The following is an 18,077-nucleotide window of genomic DNA, read 5'->3' as shown; positions in this document are numbered from 1 at the left end:
TTGGCAAAAGTGCATTCAACCGCTAATAAAATGTTCTTTTACCTCAGTGAAGAGCAGAAATAAGACAATGCTGGTGAATCCCAGATATCGATGGGCGCTAATAAAGTAAGACAAATTGTGTATACAAACAAAAAGAAGAGACAATTTGTTGGTGCACAAGGCCCACTGATCATCAGAGAGCAGAACTTCTCAGTGCTTCATGATTTGGTGACAGGAAATAAAAATGATTCATCAGCTGAATGTAATTGATGTTCCATAAAAGCAAAAACAGACTCAAGGCTGTACTATGCACCGAGATACTGGCCTTGTGAAGTCGCTGTGCACAAAACACTGAAGGCCAGACATTCATTTTATTAACACTTGCCCATGAAGGAACCAAAGCACTTTAGGTTTGAGGCAGCAGATGTGATTTACAGGTTTGTAGGAGAGGACATTTTTTCTTTATTGTCAGCCTGTCACACGGCGCAGCACTCACAGCAGATTCTCTTTACAGCGGTCAAGTTGACAAAAAACCTTTAAAAGCACATTTTTAAAGAGAACAAGCTTTTCTTTGACATGTTTTTCTGGAAGCTCTGACCTCTCATAACCTGATTTTAGACAAAGAAAATACCCCATCCCCCCGCCCAAAAAATCCCCACTTTGCATCTCTTTAAACATGTCATTTAAAAACCAACAGATGCGTTGGCTTTATCTCAAACACATGACAAAAATACTAAGCATGACTTTTCTTGTGAAATGGGGCCAGCACTGGTTAAACTGGTTTTGCCTTTAAATTGTTACAAACATGCAGTTTGAAACTTGTAGATTTCTTTGCCAGGGGCCTGTGGGTAATTACAGTAAACATGCAAATCTGCAGCGAAGCAGCTAAGTTATTTTGCCCAAAGCAAATATTTAAAAAGTGAGTGTTCCCCTGACGGTGAGTCTCCGCTGATCAGCCCACTCTGAGGAAAAGACGCATGCAAGCACAAACCAAACGAGTCAGTAACAGTTGGATACGTGTACTTTATTCATATCTCATATATGTTTCTTTACATTTATACAAAAATACAGAAAACAGTAGAGTTTTCACCCAGAATACCAACCGGGCAATAATTACATTTGCTTTTTGGCACCCAGACTTATTTCCTGCCTAGAGCCATTAGATTCGCCCACTGAGGTGGGATGGGTTGGATCACTCGAGCCTGAAAGCACTGTTCAGGATGCAGCTCTGCTCGCTGTCAGACCCACACAGGATCAGTATCTCAGGGCGGTCACTCTCTTGACTGATGCATGAAGTTGCCCTGGACGTACAGACCGACTGTGGGTCTCACATAGACAGGAAAATGGGAGACCATGTTTTTTTTTTGTTCACAGCTTAGACCTGTTGCAGCTCATGATACTCAGACTACGTATAAAAAGCAACTTTTGACAGAGTATACCTTGTTTGTTAGTTTGGATGTGGCTAAACTAGCCTGTGTGAGAATACTGGGGACTGTACGAGATAGTCTTGATGTAGAGAAACCTAAAGATGATTGATGTCAAAGTCTCAGGTCTAGACTGTCAGAGATGATAATTCACTGCAGTGTTGTTCAAAAATGCATTTTTGAATAAAAATATTCAGCTAAAAGCTTTTAAATAACTTTACCACACCAATAATTTCAGATACTCAGCCCGTTTTTATTTGAAAGTCGTCAAATACCACCACCTTGTCAGTGATTTCAGCGTCAGCCAAAGCTGCCTTTCGTGTAGGGCTGCCACGATTAGTCGACTAATCGATGACTAATCGACTATTAAAATAATCGGTGACTATTTTAGTAGTCGACTAATCGGTTTGAGTCATATTTCATAGAAAAGCACTATAAAAGTACCCCAAAATACTCTTACTGCAGCTTCTTACGTTCAGATATTGGCAGCTTTACACACTCTCCTGTGACAGTGAACTAAAACCCTTTGGCGTGAGTATGAAACAAGACATTAGATGATGTAATTTTGGGGTTTGGGCGAGACAGACCAACATTTTTCAACATTTTAACACACTTTTCGATGAAATGATTAGTCAATGAAAATAATCGTTAGCGGCAGCCCTACTTTCGTGGCTTTGTGATATGCCGTATGGCAGCGACGACTTGTAACGCAGCCAGACGTAACCGCTTGCGGTGTTATTATATTCCAGCTGTTGTCTGGATGGCACCTGTAGAGGCAGCATGATATGCGGACAGGTGGCATCAGCTCGTAACGCAGCCCTACGGCACTGGTCCCAGTAGTATGATATGCAGCTGGATGGCATCAGCTTTAAACACTGTAACAATGTTATATAATCAGGAGGAAAGTCCCCATGGGGCAGGTGGGAGAGGCAGTGGATGAGTTCAACAAACCTTGGACTTTCATCCAGGAGCCCGTTGTTTGCTTTACTTATGTATGTAAAGCCAAACCAAGCCTTAACCTAACCACGTGTTTTTGTTCCCTTAATGGAACCATGAGCATTTTACATTCCAGCGTTGGTTGACGCGTCCCTGAACGTCACCAGTAGACGCAGGATGATACCTAGCGTGTAATACGTACACGTGAAGGTCCACTGACAAAGCGGCGATATGCGACGACTTGCTTGAGACCAGTCAGATATTCCTGCTAACGGTGCTGCTGCGGCAGACGATATGGACACCAATGAGGTATATTGGTTCTAACACAGACTCTAAGGTGCCATAGACAAATGGCACAGATGACACGTTGCTAATTATGTTTGTCAAAAATGCATTTTTGAAAGACTAAAATGATCTGGCAGTTCAGCATAAACAATACCACACCAAAGAGTTCCAGCTAATGATGCTGAAAGGTACTGTTGCTCTGAACTATATGAACACCAATGTGGTATACGTTTTTTTTTTTTCAAACACAGATTCAATTTTGCACAATATACTCCTCCTCCTATAAGAAAAAATTCCCAACATATAAAATACACATGAAACAAGCAGAGTTCCCGGTCGAACTGTTTCCTAAAGGTTACAAAGGCTAACATGTAACGTGCGGACAGAAATGTCACAACCACTGCAGTTTATTTTCACATACTGAAGCACTGCTTTTCCAGAAAACTGTCCTCCAAATCATAACTAGGCACAGGTCAAGCCAACTAAACTGTCATGAGTTAATACAAAAACAAAAAACAGAGAGGGTCGGGGTCGTATCTGTTGGGTTATTATGGTGAGATTATTTTACTCTGCCCACTTTCTGCTACCACACAGAAACATAGACAGGCTGTTACACACACAGTCAATCACACTAATCAAACAAGGCACAGAACCAAGAATGGACATGGTACAATGTAAGACCACAGACATGATAGAAATACTCAGACTACATACAGAAACAGATGTTTGTGTCCTGCCACTTTGTCTCTGTCAGCTATCCGCAGCAGGGCGGCCTGATGGGAAAGGTCACAGCCAGCGTGCCCTGTTCACACTCCTACCTCTACACTGATTGTCTTTAATCATCGCCAACCTAACACCTAAATTAGGGCTGGGCAATATATCGTAGTGATGTCACATGAGACCAGATATTGTCGATTTTGGATATCTTTTCCTGGTTTGAAAGGCTGCATGACAGTAACATGATGTAAGTTTCTAAAGTTTACAGACCGTTCTGCGTAAGCATAACCCATGTATTTTGGAAGGCTGGGACCAATGAGCTGATGGGAGTAAAGGAGGAGGAAGTCCCGAGCAGTGCAGTTAGGAGACAGGTTAGGTTAGAAAATACAGGACTTTCTCTGAGGACACTGGTGTTCAGAACCGAGTGTGAGTTATTTTAAGAATGTCCTCACAATGTTTTTCCTTAAACTAACAACAGTGACTTTACTTACCTAAACCTAACATCTTTACATTAAGGACGTAATGTCATTTGTGGGGTGCTAGTTCATAGGATATCAAACAAACCACTGTATGAGGACATGTTGGCTGCGGACAGGTGAGTCGGTGGTTGTCGAGCAACAATAAAAGAAACACAACAAGCTGCAAAAGCGCTCTGTCTGATTGAGGCCTTGGTCATGATATCCTCATTACTGATCAAAAATCTCATTGTGGAAATATTTTGTGACAGCACCGACAGTCTACCCTACAAAATGGCTGCATTATTGACATCAAGGTTTCTGGTCACAAATATGGTAACACCTGATTTTCATGGTATTGCCCAGCCCTTTCTAGAATCCATCATTAACCTGCCGTACTTTGTGGGAGCCTCCCCTGTTTACATTTTTTAAATTCTTTGCCTCTCTTCACACCTCTGATAAGATCTGCTATCACTGAGAGAAGGAGCAACCCCAGCTCCGAAACTTATCTGATGTGAGAATGCATAACAAGAGGCAGGGAGGGGCCCGCGGATTTAATATGTGAATGAGCCTGAGGGCTTCTGCAATTGCTGTTGCCAGATACATGTCAGTTTAACAATGTCACGTCAACTGATTGGGTCTGACTACCAGTTCAATGATCTCCTGCCGTTCACATGGATCTATGTACACCCCAGAGAAACAACTCTAAACGTCAGCACGCTTCTTTGAAAAGAAGAAAAAAAAAAAACAACTTTTAGAAGTTACACCACTGTGAGACAGTTCAGTATGTGAAGGAGATGACGGTGCACTTCCTCTGACAGTGTAATACGGCGCAACTTTAAGGCAAAATTGATACTTAGGTCTGCACGGCATTCCCATGTGGCGAGCTTTGTGGACTGTGACAATAACTAAGGTGCATGTTTGCAAATTTCATCAACAGTGGAGTAATCCTTCAGCATTTCATCATCAAATTTATGTCAAATTTATGGGTTTTATTATGCAAACACAACACTGATACTGGACAAAGGCAGAGTCAGTAAGAACAGATTAAACCATAAGTGTGAACAGTCCAAGCTAATGGGCTCGATTCATATTTAGTTGTTAAGTAAACAGGCAGAAATTGATTGCTCAAATTAAAATGTTAGATTATACAGCATTTGTATATCAATTTTATTTTCGTACAAACTGTGTTACTTGCTTTTTAAAAAATTTAACGATATAGTTTCTCTTCCTTTTTTAGAGGAATGGCCGTCAAAAATCTCCCCTGTAACAGTTTTGCTTCACAAGCATAAAAGGTGAGATCAGTACAAAAAATAAAGGCATTGTTGAGCTAAAATTTACGATGGGAGGCCCATTTCACATGCATCTAACACCGAGGGTGCGTTCGTAAGTCCAGTACACTAAAATGAGAGTGCTGTTGTTCAGAGTAACAGAGCATTCGGTTTCTATGTGAATTAACTAACGGTTAAATTAATCACATGTTCACTCCGCTCAGCGCTCTGCTGCTCCGAGAGTGTAGTGTTCTGAATATGCGAACGGTACTCTCCAACAGCGCTCCAAATTTCTGTGTAGTCCAGTTTGTGCCAGTGCGCCCTGGTACTCAGAGTCTTTCCGAACGCACCCCTAATTTTCAAATTTCAAATAAAATCCTGGATCCACAGGAGTCATCCCTGAAGCACGTTAGCAGAATGTCAGATTTCAGTGGTCTAAATGAAAGTTAGTCAAAGCAGCATATTCTGTATATATCTATATCTATATATCTATATATCTATATATATATATATATATATATATATATATATATATATATGATCTGTTCTCCATGTAATCCATTCACACAACCTAAATCACCCGAGTCATAAACACCGACAACAACAACATCATACGAAGAATTGTAACTTGTTCAGGAGAGTGTGTTTTTGGGGTTTACGATGTGTTAGTATATACTGTAGACTGTTCTTTAAATGTGACCCATTAGTAGAGGTGCTCTTAAATGATTGCTTGAAACATTTCATCAACAGCAGCAGCTCAGTGCTGCTACCAATAAATAAATACATCACACACCCCCGCGGGTACACGCCTAAACCAGACACTGTGACTACACCTTGGCACTACAATGTTTAACATTATATTCTTTAGGAAAAACCCTGGACTAAGATCAAACTGCAGAGCTGTTGAAGATGTGGTTAACGAGGGTCACCGGAGGTAGTAATTCATGCCTCAGTTCATACAGGAGATACCAGTGTCAGTGTCACTCTCTGCTGTGCTGTCTGAAGATGAACTGGTGGGTCCAAAAAACGCAGGCAGACTGTAGCAACGTGCTGAGGGGGGTTGGGGGAGGGGAGGGGGGTCTCTCCCTGAAGAGTTCATGATGCAGCAGGTTCTGATGGAGCAAGAGAATCCAGTGGGGGTGTGGTACGGGGGGCTCTCTGCTAAAATGTCAGTCTTTTTCAAAAGCATGGGGTTAATGCAGTCTTACAAGAAAGGCAAGCTTATCCATACGGTAGCAGGCATGGTTTATCCAGAGGAATGTTGGTCATGGCGATCGTGAATCTGCCGTCGTTTACGAGCGCAGTCAAAAACAGGCCTTTTACCTTTGAGATGTCGCTATGGAGTACAGCTTTGTGTTTGTTTTTCATCACCTTTGGACACCAAGAGGAGAAAAGAGTAGAGCCCTGTGAGAGAGGGTTTAGAGCACAGTGTCAGGCAAGAGGTCAAACCAGACTTTGTTTTAGAGACTGTCATTTTGTTTTTGTTGCTCTAGTGACATAAAAAAAACTCACCAATCACGCTGAAGAACATCGAAGGGTAGAGGCGTTACACTATTTCAATGATTTGCAACTTGTTTCTGTAATTGGACAGAAGGAGAATATTAGAGTGTGACCTTCACCTCCTACACGGCTGATTAATCAGAGGAGACTGGCTGATGTGTCGATGGCTCAGAAGCTGTCAGGAGCCTTTCTATGCTTTGCTTTTGAATTCATGTAAAATAAAAGTTCTCCTGGCAAGGACAGAATGAATGAATGAAAATTCAGTTATCAAAGAAGTCTATAAAAACAGGCTAATTAATGTGAAATCTTAACAGTTATTTTTTCTGTTGCTTTGCTAGCCTCTGTTAAACCAAATGACAGGGAAGCTAAACAATGTGCTGCTGTGGACGGGACCACAGGAAAATGTCCTTTAGCACCCTGAAAAGACACACCAATAATAATAATAAAAAAAATCAATTTATTTGTTTGTTTTTTTTTAAAGATTATTTTTTGGGCTGTTTTGCCTTTAATGGACAGGACAGAGTGAAGATTGTGAAGTGGGGATAGAGAGAGAGAGAGAGAGAGAGAGAGTGGGGGGACGACATGCAGCAGAGGGTTGCAAGCCAGAGTCAAACTCGCGACCGCTGCAGTGAGGCATCACCTCCATACGTGGAGCGCCGGCACTATCCACTAAGCTACCGATGCCCCATAAATGGAATATTTTTAGCGCCTTACCTTACACACTAACCAATTGAGGCCACGGTAGACCGGCAACTCCCGTGTTCTGCTACATAAAATGTCAATGGACAGCCCCCCATCATTGAGGGCTGTCTGACAGCAAGGTAAAGCGGTAAAAATATTCTAAATATAACGGATATTTTTGCTCACACGTTTTCAACCCAGAAGTTGTTGTAAACAAACATTATGATTTGGTCTCTCTTCTTCTTAGAAAACAGATAGCTGCAGTGTTTGATTATCAGTGGTGGAGCCACGTTCAAAGCCACTGTAAAATATGACCACATTACAGTTTCATTACTATCACGTGGGCCACAGAGCTTAAGAGGGCACCCGCCAACTAAAGCCCTGATCATTTATCATCTGCCAGGAGGAGACTGGTGAGAAGAACGCAACTGTCATAAAACCACAAAGATGCCAGTAAAGAATAAGAGATAGCCTGCAGAGATAAAATGTTTGAGCAGCCACTGGTTTCTGTCGCTTTGTTAGAGAAATACCTGCTGTCACTGCTGCCAAGCAGCCTTTTATCTGCATTCAAGGGGACAAATTACAGCAATCTACGGTAAGTTACCAATTTAACTTCAGCTAGTTTGCATGTTTTTATTTGTAGCTTATCAGGCTCACTTTTCTCTCGCTATGTTGTCCGTTACTAATGATATAATTTTCATACAGTGTAGGTTAGCTTGTTTGGCTACTCAGCAACTAACCATGCCAATAAATACATGTGTGGTTTTATTGTAACTGCAACATGAAACTTTTTCTTTCTCTCTCCTGACATTAGCTACACTGGAGCCCACAGAGGGGATTTTCTCTGACTCCGTGTCGCCACATATTTGTAAAGCAACCAGCTCTTTCCACTGTAACTGTATTTAATTGGAAACCTTTCTGCCAAATGTTGCTGGGGAACTACGTTAATCGGAGGAAGAATGAATTATTGCATTGTTTTGTTGCTGTGTGTCTTTGGGTAAATGTATTCCTTCCTGCGTCATGACAGACGATGCCCCTTAGCTGTTCAAAAATCACTGGAAACCATGGCGCCTTATTGTCTGATTCTGAAGCATCTGTGTCACAAAACCACGAAGAGGAAATACTCAAATATGTACATCAATAAGATAAAATAATCTTTGTGGGACCAATGAACTAAAGTGTAGCCTTTCCCAGTATCTGCAGGCAGTGAGCTATATAAAGGGAAATTGTTCGCTGCTGAAATGTTGCACTGAGCAGTTTACATTTTGACAGCTATTTTAAATTTAGTCTTAGTCTTGAGACAAAAATTCTTATTATTTTTTAATCCTTATTTGTTCTTATTACTTAGTCCCATTTTAACATATTAGTCAATGAAACATCATGACGTCTTAGTCATTATTTTTAGTCAGTATGTTTTGTGTATGTTTTTTTTTTTAATCTTTAAACTAATCCAGTTAGGCTGATTTATGTAAGATGTTTTTTTCATGGAAAAAAGCTTGTTGAAATATTTTTGTCACAGTTTTTGTCAATGAAATGAACACTGGCACCGACTGTAGAGTCAACGAGAAAAAAAAACACCAGCTCACTTTTCTGATATTTCAGCATCTAGTGGAGGTGCAGTCGCTTCTGTTCCTGTGAAGAGTCCACCTTCTCCAGGATTCTGTTGAAGATCCTCCTCGTTCCTCCATGATCGGACCTGTTTCAGAGTGGGAAATAATTATTAATCCCACGGCTCTCAGTTCCAGCTGCACAGCATCTGAAGACAGTTGAAAGGCTTTTGCCGGCTGCCATAAATCCCACGGAACAAAGCGGCAATAAAATAGGCCAGCAACAAACAGTCCAATCTCCAGAGCGTCTCAGGACATGAATATGCTTATAGTGTTAGGGGTCAAAGGTCGGCTCACCTTCCACACAAGCAGGAATACGAGAGCTATGAGAGGGATGAACAGTAAGGAGAGAAGGCTTCGCTCCACCACCTCAGTCAGGGCGCTCTGTTCATATTCTGGGACAGAAACAGAGACACAAACTCTTTTAGTAACAAATCATAACATTTGCTCCATCTCTTACTCCTTGATGATAAAGGCTTTGACCCAGAAATGTTGGGTTGGTGATTTACAGATTGTTTTAACCTAATTCTAGACTTGCTTTCATTGTTCATCTAACTTTTAATTTCTATATCTCATTAATAAACTTACTGTTGGAGTTTCAAGTGTTTATCTGCGACAGTGGTGCAGGGCTGCTCCATTAAAGTCCAGTCATTCAAATTTATTTCACATCATCAGTCGGAGACCCTCAGTGACAGCGACTGCTTCAAGTCGAGCAGTCGCAGTCACTGAGCTGTGCAGTGTGCTTCTGGGGTCGCTTTGGTCCTTGGATTTATCTTTCACACTACTCTGTGGTACAGACAGCTGTGGATGCGACTTTGAAGTTTCCACTGTAAAGCTCCAAGATAACATTATCTTCTCTCTTCTGCTTAGAAGTGGTGAATCTACAGTTCACAGATACTTAATATGACACAGTCTCTGGTTTGTTTGTTATCTAGTGTTGGAAAAAAAAAAAGTTGCACATGTCAGATTCGATTATATTGCATGAATACAACCGTCACACTGAACGTCCCACTGAGCCTGATTAAACTTTAAATCTTTACACAAAAACAAAACAAAGCAATTATTTGTACTAAACAGCCAAATCTGAATCGACTGATTCTGAGTGGGGTACAGCCCTACACTGGACATTACAGACTATTATATAAATCCATATTGCACCATGATTGGCTTCCATAATAGTTGTGATGTCACAAAATCATGCCGCTACATACACATGTAAAACTCAGATTTAACTGAAACACAGAAAACCATCAGCTGCCTTCTAAGTGTCAAACTACATCATTAAACGATCTGACATGTCTGCATACCAGTGGCACACCTGGGCAAGGTGTCACACCATTGTTCCAAAAAATGTCCCTCAGACAGCCCGTCGTACCAAAAACAAACAGCGGTTCCTCCAAAAATAGAAACTTCCTGCAGTTCGTTTTAGTTTCCCAGAGGCATTTGAGCCACTGATCCTGGGCGTCTGTGCTTTTCTAGAGACCAGCATGGTGTTTTAACCCAAAGCATGTTTTTTGCCTGACCATAACCATGTGAGTAACCACACCGTCACCACAGCACTTTTTCAGAAACGTAAATTTTCAACGCATCTGCAAAATAGCATATAAATATAACTGATCCGTGTTTTTTTTTTTTTTTTTATTCCTGGGGCGTTGGTGCCTTAGTGGTTAGAGCAGGGCCCCATGTACAAAGGCTCAGTCCTTGCTGCAGCAGCCGCAGGTTCGATTCTTGCCTGCAGCCCTTTGCTGCGTGTCATTCTCTCCCCCCCCCCCCCCCCTTTCACACTATGCTGTCCTATCATCAAAAAACCCCCAACAACATCTTTTTCTTTTCTCTTCTGGGCGAAATCAAATCGCCAGAAATGTTGGCACAGTACATTTCTGTAAACCTCAGGTATGTTACAGCTGAACCCACATTCACCACAGTTGTTGACAAAAGCAATTTATCTGTGGAGGGAGGATTTCCAGACAAACTGGGCTGCAGAGCACTGGGTGTTTGTTTTTGGGATAATGGGCTGTTGAATAAATGGGCTTTTGTAGGGACAAGCGAGTACGCTATTATTTGTGTCTGCGTCTGTTCAACCCACAAAATTATGAATGTATCCCTATATGTGCTCTGAATAGGTGGAGTTAAAACCTAAAATTGGTGGGCTTTCAACCAAAATGGGTGGAGCCTAACCGGAAGTTGTTATTAAACCTGAAATTGATATGTCTTGATCAGAAGTTGCCATATTCATTTGATCACAAGAGTAACAGCTCTGCAGTTGAGGATTTTCCTTCATCACCACATATTGACACTTTTTACTCAGATGATACTCGTATTTGTAAAAAGCACATTATCCATACCGGATACTCATTTCATCCAAGTATTCAGATCAGCCCTAGGGTTTTGGTCCAATGGGACATTTTCCAGACTTCCCGGACTAACAGGGCTTCAGAATGTAGGACAGTCGCCCTGGCAAAGCACGTGTGTTCAAACTCTGCTGGTGGATTCCATTGTGCAGAGTTCCAACACACGCGCTTGTCACTCCTCCATGCATGAGACTGTTTATGCAAGTGTTTTAAACTGAAAGGTTTGAGCAAAAAAGCAGATGTTAAGGAAGAACTGAGCATACAGCAGGATAAATGACTTTGTAAAAGGATGTTTTGATAGAGTTTGTTTATTGCAGATCCCTGTTTGTTTTTGGTTTGACGGGCTGTTGGAGAAATTTTGTTTTGATGGGATATTTTTTGGACTTATGGGGCTTTAGAATTTTGGGCTGTTGGAACAACGGTATGACACCTTGCCCAGGTGCGCTACTCGTACGCTCAGTGTTATAAATAGTCAGGTTTTAGCATAAATGCATGCGCTGGGAAGTGCTGAGAGACTTGTCTAAATGAGACTTGGATTTTACTGCACGAGTTGTGGGAGAGTCAGTTTTTGGATTCTTCGTTCACCGTGGAGGCGTGCAAGAAAAACATTTTTCTTCACAAAGTCTTTGTAACATGAGTAACTGATATGCAAATAATCATTCTGTGGGTGAGGTATTCCTTTAAGCGCTTACACAATATTACTGTGTAAGTTTCTCTACAAATAATAATTAACTTTACATTCTTTTGAACATGTAGTTCACGGGAGGGTCTTCACAAGGTGGGTAGAGAAAAGCCAGACAAGATAAGACATGAGACAATAAACGTGATGTGGAATTTGCCCCGCAGTCCGTCATTAATCAAGTGACAGCAGCTCCAGGGAAATGGGCTGACTTGCTGTACAATGTGACAAAATACTATAGCCGGCAAAAGCTGCCGCTCTGACACACCAGCTGGGCTGGTTTTGCAACCCCATCATTAACCTGACACTTGTTTTCTCAGAAATACTGAGAATTGCAAACTTACTTGGACTGCAGCCTGTTGCACACTCCGAGCTGGATGGTTGCGATTCTGAGGAAAAAACAGAGAAGAAGATGAGTGGGTGAGCTCGGGGGTCACTGGAGGAGACGAGCACAAAATGAGGGGGAGTGAAAAAGGGGGAGAGGGTGGAGTGCTGGTGCCATATGATGAAAACATGTCATTGTCAGGTGCTAAAAAGTCAACTCAACGCTGTCTTTTTTTTTTTTTCACCCCCGCCCCACACATACACACACAAAGGACCTAATCCGACCACTCTGGCAGAGAAAAGCAAAGCGCTTGGGAAGATTGGAAGATTGCTCTGTAATCAACACGTACACAATCAGGTTTCGGCCCTTTTCTTCCTTTTCACATGCGCTACCTGGGGACACCTTCCCTCAGTCCTGTGACTCAGCCACGTCTCAATGGGCCGGCGAAGCACTGAGACCATTCTGAGTTTTTATCTTGCAAAGTTCTTGTGAAGAAATAATGGTTCCTGGATTAAAAGCTTCTCGACGCGGCCACCAGAGATCTGTCCTAAATAGAGCCCGTTCACAATAGTCCAAAGAGGACGGCGGGGCTTTTACAAGCAGAAGTGAACTTGTGGCTGGAATGTTGCTGGTTTGAATCTGTAGGCTCAGAAAATGTGTGGGAAGTGTGACCTACATTATCAACTGTCGCTGATGTTGGTTTTTACAATAAAAGACTAAAAGAGTTGGTTAACCCAAATCAAAAACACATTTTTTCACTTATCACTGTCACTTTGGATTTATTTGTTGAGGTTTGGGGATATCCACATCTGACATGTGTCTCACCAGAAACAATGCTCTGGTTACTCTCAGACTGATGTAAACAAAGTCGTTGGAACTACTTTTTTATGAAGAAAGAAAAACTAAAAACCAAGCAGGAACGTCCAGGGCTGGAAAATGAAGCCAAAAACTGCAGTGCCCACTTGGGGCTGGCTGCAAAACAGAGTATACGTAGTTGGTCACAACTAGTTTCATTTTTCAACGCTAAACATGAGTTTCCAGCTTCAAGAATCATTTTTACACTTTTTCACTGTTTCATTCTACAAAGATACGTTTTACTGTAAAGAATATATTCATATGAAACCCCTTTGTAAAAACCAAAATCTTGATTAGTAACTGTAATTTAATCATGTTACTCCGTTACTTGTGACTAGTTACTCCCCAACATTGACCATAGCTGTAGATGATCTTTAGATAGATCTTTTTTTTTTCTTGAGCATCACAACCCCTGCAAATGACTCATTTTACTCTCAGTGTGTTATCCATTAGGTCTGATAGCATTTGGAAAGTCTGAGAGAGAGGTGCACAATTGACTCTTTGATCCCCATTCAAATTAGCGGAATGCTAAACAGGAAGTAGCTACACTCAGCAGCTTTCATAGTGACAAATGGAGTCCATGGGCGAGACACAACTAGGAGTGACAAATATGTGATTCTGTGACCCTTTGAAAGTTTGACTCAAGGCTCTTGAAGCTCCAAATGGTGAACTTCTACTGAAATTATTGTGACAAAATGTTGAGCAAATGTTCTCAGGACTTAAAAACCCAATAATCACACGTAGAAAGACTTGCTGGCAGCCGTTCAGGTGATTTAATCTTTCTCCTGATAAGATCGTGGGCCAACTTCATTCCAAACGCATCTGAACTGTGAAACTGAAATTCTCTGACTCGCAGACTTTGTGGGCTGTTGCTGCTCTGAGCAGTGAGATCCTTATTTATGTGGGAAAAATGCAGCAGATCTACCACAAAACCGGACTTCATCCCATCCTACTGATCAGTAACATGTAAATGTACACTGCCGAACAAAATGTATTGAGTCTGTGCCCATCTTAAACCACATGAAGAGACAAAACCACACTCAGTGAAATCCAACAGTCTTTGTCCAAAGAAAGCTGGATTTTAAACCACGTGTGTTTTTTTGTTTCTCAGTCCATTTGTTCGTTTCAGCCGACGATGTCACCGCAGGAAAGTGTTACATCAAACGTGCCCCCTTCCTCAAAGAAAACAAAGTTCTCAGTTTACCTCTGATTTGATAGGAATTTGAACCGATGGTGATCGAATGTACAAGCGACCAAACATCTATAAATCACAACAGGTAGGCGTGATATTAAAGTTTAAAAAGCTGATAAAAGTTGTGCAGTATGCAGAGTAAAGCCTGCCAAACATCAGGGAAAATATTTAGGCAGTGAAAATAATCTGCAGGTGACTCTGAAGGAGGCCATGGACTCAATTCTCTTTCTTCTATCTGGAGTTAATGATGGTGCCGGTAACAGACGTGCTTTCCCAGGCTGCAGCAGAGATACTGGATGAAGCGAGATACCCAACTCAGCTCACTTCCTGATTCAGTGACGTCAGCGCCACGCAATATTGGGTTCATTTTCCACAAGCCACACATCTTACCAACATTCTGACACTAAAGCTGCATTTTTCATCTGCACAGATCAAGAGAAAGTTAACTTTGTTTGAGCCCTGTCCGTCTCAGAAAACAAGTTCTCGCGAGATCTCGTGATCTTGATAAACAGGCGGTAAAATCACAGTTAGTTTACAAACAGTTATTTACCGCTAGTAATAAATAAAAAATGCCCAAGCTTTGTGCAGTAATAGGCTGCAATAATAGGAAGAATGTATTTTCATTCCACCTGTTTCTCGATCCGCATACACAGACATCCACAGAGCCTCTGTTCAACATGGTGGTGGGGGGGGTTGAGGGAGAACAGGCTCTGATTGGAGGGAGAGCTAACCACGCCCACTTAGGAGACAGGAAGAGTAACTGTTTTCTTAACATTGGATAAGCCTACAGTTGGGTATCTCCCTTCATCCAATATCTCTGGCTGCAGTCTCTGCATCACAACACATCCATCCAGAAACCTTGTATCAAGACACAGCAGGGCTGAAACTAATGTCATGATCTGTCATTATCAAAGGCAGGAAGCTGCTGGCTCTGTCCAACCAGCAGTCCAGAGACTGTTCTGATATGGATTTAAAACACAAAGAAGATCGTCACAATTCAGAAGCTGGGATCTGCCATTCAGCTCTAATGTACCGATTTCTTTTAGGAGGTTCTTTGAGTTGACTGATTTGTAACTTTTAAAAATGAGGATTCTCAAAGAACTGTCTCATAGTCTTAAAAAATATAAAAATATGACATGTTGTTTGTCATGCATCCAGTGGCCATGTGGTAGAAAAAGACAATGACCATAATCATTAACAGTCACTGACACTGTAGTAAGGCTGGGTATCACTTAACAAATGACAATACTAGTACCCTGAAAGTGATGTAATTGGAGTGGTGTGTAGAACAACCATTCTCTCGAAGGTTTTGGTGGCATGTTAAACTGCCAACTCTGTCAACACACTGCACTTCGAGAGTCTGTCTGGCTGGACCAGGCATGCAGGAAGTGAGCCAGGCTTTGAAACCCATTTTTGTCGCGGCCAAACAAAGGTTACTGTTATTTCATCTCTACTTAAGTTAGTGGAGTTCTAAACCGGAAGTCAGCTGCTCGTGCCACTCGGCTCTATGGGCCCAATGACAGGGAAGCAGCGCCGATCAACTGGGTAATTTTGATACTGTGGACATAGAGCCTTTTGTCCATGGGCTGCACATGCACAGTGACGGGGCTAACTGTTAGCATCACAGAGCTAACGTTATGGAACGTCATTTCACCGTTGGTTTGAGTTTGTTGGGATTAGCTGCTCGGTGTCGGATGTTAACTACTACTGTGCTAGCTCATGCTAGCTGTGCAGACACTGAACAGACCTTTAGCAAGGAAGAGAGCAGCGCCAGAGACAGCAACAACAAAAGGTCTGCTGATCTGGTGGGGAGTTGAGACGGTCTGGGATCAGAACCTCGGCGCATTAAGGATCAAATGCAGGTATCGTTCCACTGGAGATGTTCCACTAGAGACGGTAGCTAAAAAGGTATCCAGTACCCATACCCAGATTTAATAAGCAGATACACACAAAGTGAAACACAAACTCACTGCAGTTCATCGATGTCACACTTCAAATTATGATTGTCTAAATTGCCAAAATAATTACTCAAGCACACCGAGCAGGCCACATATAATAAGTGATTACCTTCTAAATATTTTTCTGTTGTTACTGAGTATGGTGTGGTGGGACAGGGAGGAGGGTCACAGTCATCTGAATCTTCTTTATTCTGTGCAGCTATAAGGAAGTCTTTGACAAAGTCAAAGTATCGCGCTGTCTGCCACCTCTCTTCCCTGTAGTGGCACTCAAAGTCATACATGATGGGCTCCTGAGAAGAGACAAAAACACAGTTCAAAGAAATTCATGTTTGTCTGGTCACAGTTAATTTCAAAGGACATCGTTAAAGATTAACTTGGCTATAAAGATGAAATACATAAATAAATGTCATTGATTTTATTAAGTTAATAATAAAAGTTATGGGCAGTTGGTTGGATAAATGAACCTCATTTGTCTTGGCCAGGTCTCCCTTGAAAAAATAAATGTTTGATCTCAGTGGGATTTGCATGGTTAAATATGGCTTAAATAAAATAAAAGACACTGCAAATAATATTCTAGTCATGTGTGTACTGTAGTAAAGGTTTGTATAATGTTATTGTTTGGTGGTCCTGCTAGCTGTCTGGCCTCATAAAGCTACAGTCTGTATATTTGCCCTGTAGGGGATCTAGTCCACATGTGAAGACGTTATGAGTCCAACTCTAGATATTCTGTCAACTATTTTGTGGTTTGGACGTAATAAAGAACGATTTCCAGGATGTCAGCTTAAATATTTACATGAAGGCTGCAAAACTGTGACGTTCACAACTTTTAAACCTAAACAATGAACATGTTATCTCTGTTTTCCACACATTCAGTTAGCTAATGGTGAAACCACAGGAGGAACTTACCAGAGACCCCATGTTGAGCCGCAGTTCTTGGAGCATTTGGATGAATATGCTAATATCTTTTCTGTTGGATGAAATGTTTCCAAACTTATGTGCTAAATCTTGTAAACTCTCCTCCAAGTAGAAGATGTTTAATTTTACCCAACACATCCCTCCCTGGAAAGGAAAAAGAAGACATGTGGCATTAAATAAGCAACAGCATGCACTGTGAGATAATCAGATACATAATACTCCATTTATCAAAACGTCAATAAGAAGCTCTGAATAGACTGAACGTCCACCAAAGGCGAATAATCCACCCAGTCAGATGATACTTTCACAGTTAAAGGGAAACTCTACGACAGGCTAAAAATATTAGTAAAAATGAATGGCTCTACCAAATTCAAAAACTAGAGTGCTACAACTCAAATTTGTGATGTCATTAAGTATCTGAAGCTGCTCCATTGACAGTGAATGGGGGAACAACACTAAGAGCAGCCAGGTGAACGATCTGAATATATGGGAACATTTTCTGACTCACAAGTGAACTCTATACCACAGAAAAAAAATCTCATTTTGGCTTAAAAGAGAAAACAAACTCCAAACAAGCTCCAATTCATCAGCGATGGAGCAGCTCCAGACTTTATACCTTATGACATCACATGTTTGAGACTTCCTTCTCTGGTTTCTGGCTTTGAGAGTATAACTCATGTTAACTAATACTAATTGAACTTTCCTCGACTGTAAAGATAACATACTGGAACTCTTAATTTAGATGCCGTTCCGCTTTAACTCTGCACTTGGCACATGACACAATATTTGCACGGTACAGCAGTTCTAAGGTCAGCCAAAGTTTGGCATGAAGGTGTAGCTGAGGAAAACATAGCCAACGGTTTTCTTGCTCTTTGGAGCATGAATGTGATCATGTTTTAAAGTGTGTGTCAGTGTGAGTTATGGTGTGAGTAATGCTCAGTTTCTAC

The 18,077-nt window shown here is 41.5% G+C and overlaps 1 protein-coding gene across 1 annotated transcript in view; it reads right to left on the bottom strand.

Annotated features, from left to right (window-relative positions):
• Nucleotides 1-982: 982 nt before the first annotated feature.
• kitlga (kit ligand a) overlaps nt 983-18,077 on the bottom strand; it is a 50,754-nt gene continuing 33,659 nt past the window's right edge. Inside the window, exons 4-10 of the mRNA XM_033634119.2 lie at nt 17,122-17,274; nt 16,325-16,505; nt 12,230-12,274; nt 9,153-9,250; nt 8,835-8,944; nt 6,580-6,644; nt 983-6,471 (exon numbers count right to left, since the gene is read on the bottom strand). Of these exons, the coding sequence (XP_033490010.1) occupies nt 6,614-6,644; nt 8,835-8,944; nt 9,153-9,250; nt 12,230-12,274; nt 16,325-16,505; nt 17,122-17,274 (618 nt within the window). The 3' untranslated portion in view covers nt 983-6,471; nt 6,580-6,613. The remainder of the gene's footprint in view (nt 6,472-6,579; nt 6,645-8,834; nt 8,945-9,152; nt 9,251-12,229; nt 12,275-16,324; nt 16,506-17,121; nt 17,275-18,077) is intronic.

Source organism: Epinephelus lanceolatus, chromosome 5, assembly GCF_041903045.1.
Source record: "Epinephelus lanceolatus isolate andai-2023 chromosome 5, ASM4190304v1, whole genome shotgun sequence".
Lineage (NCBI taxonomy): Eukaryota > Metazoa > Chordata > Actinopteri > Perciformes > Serranidae > Epinephelus > Epinephelus lanceolatus.
This window is presented reverse-complemented; position numbering and strand designations above follow the sequence as displayed.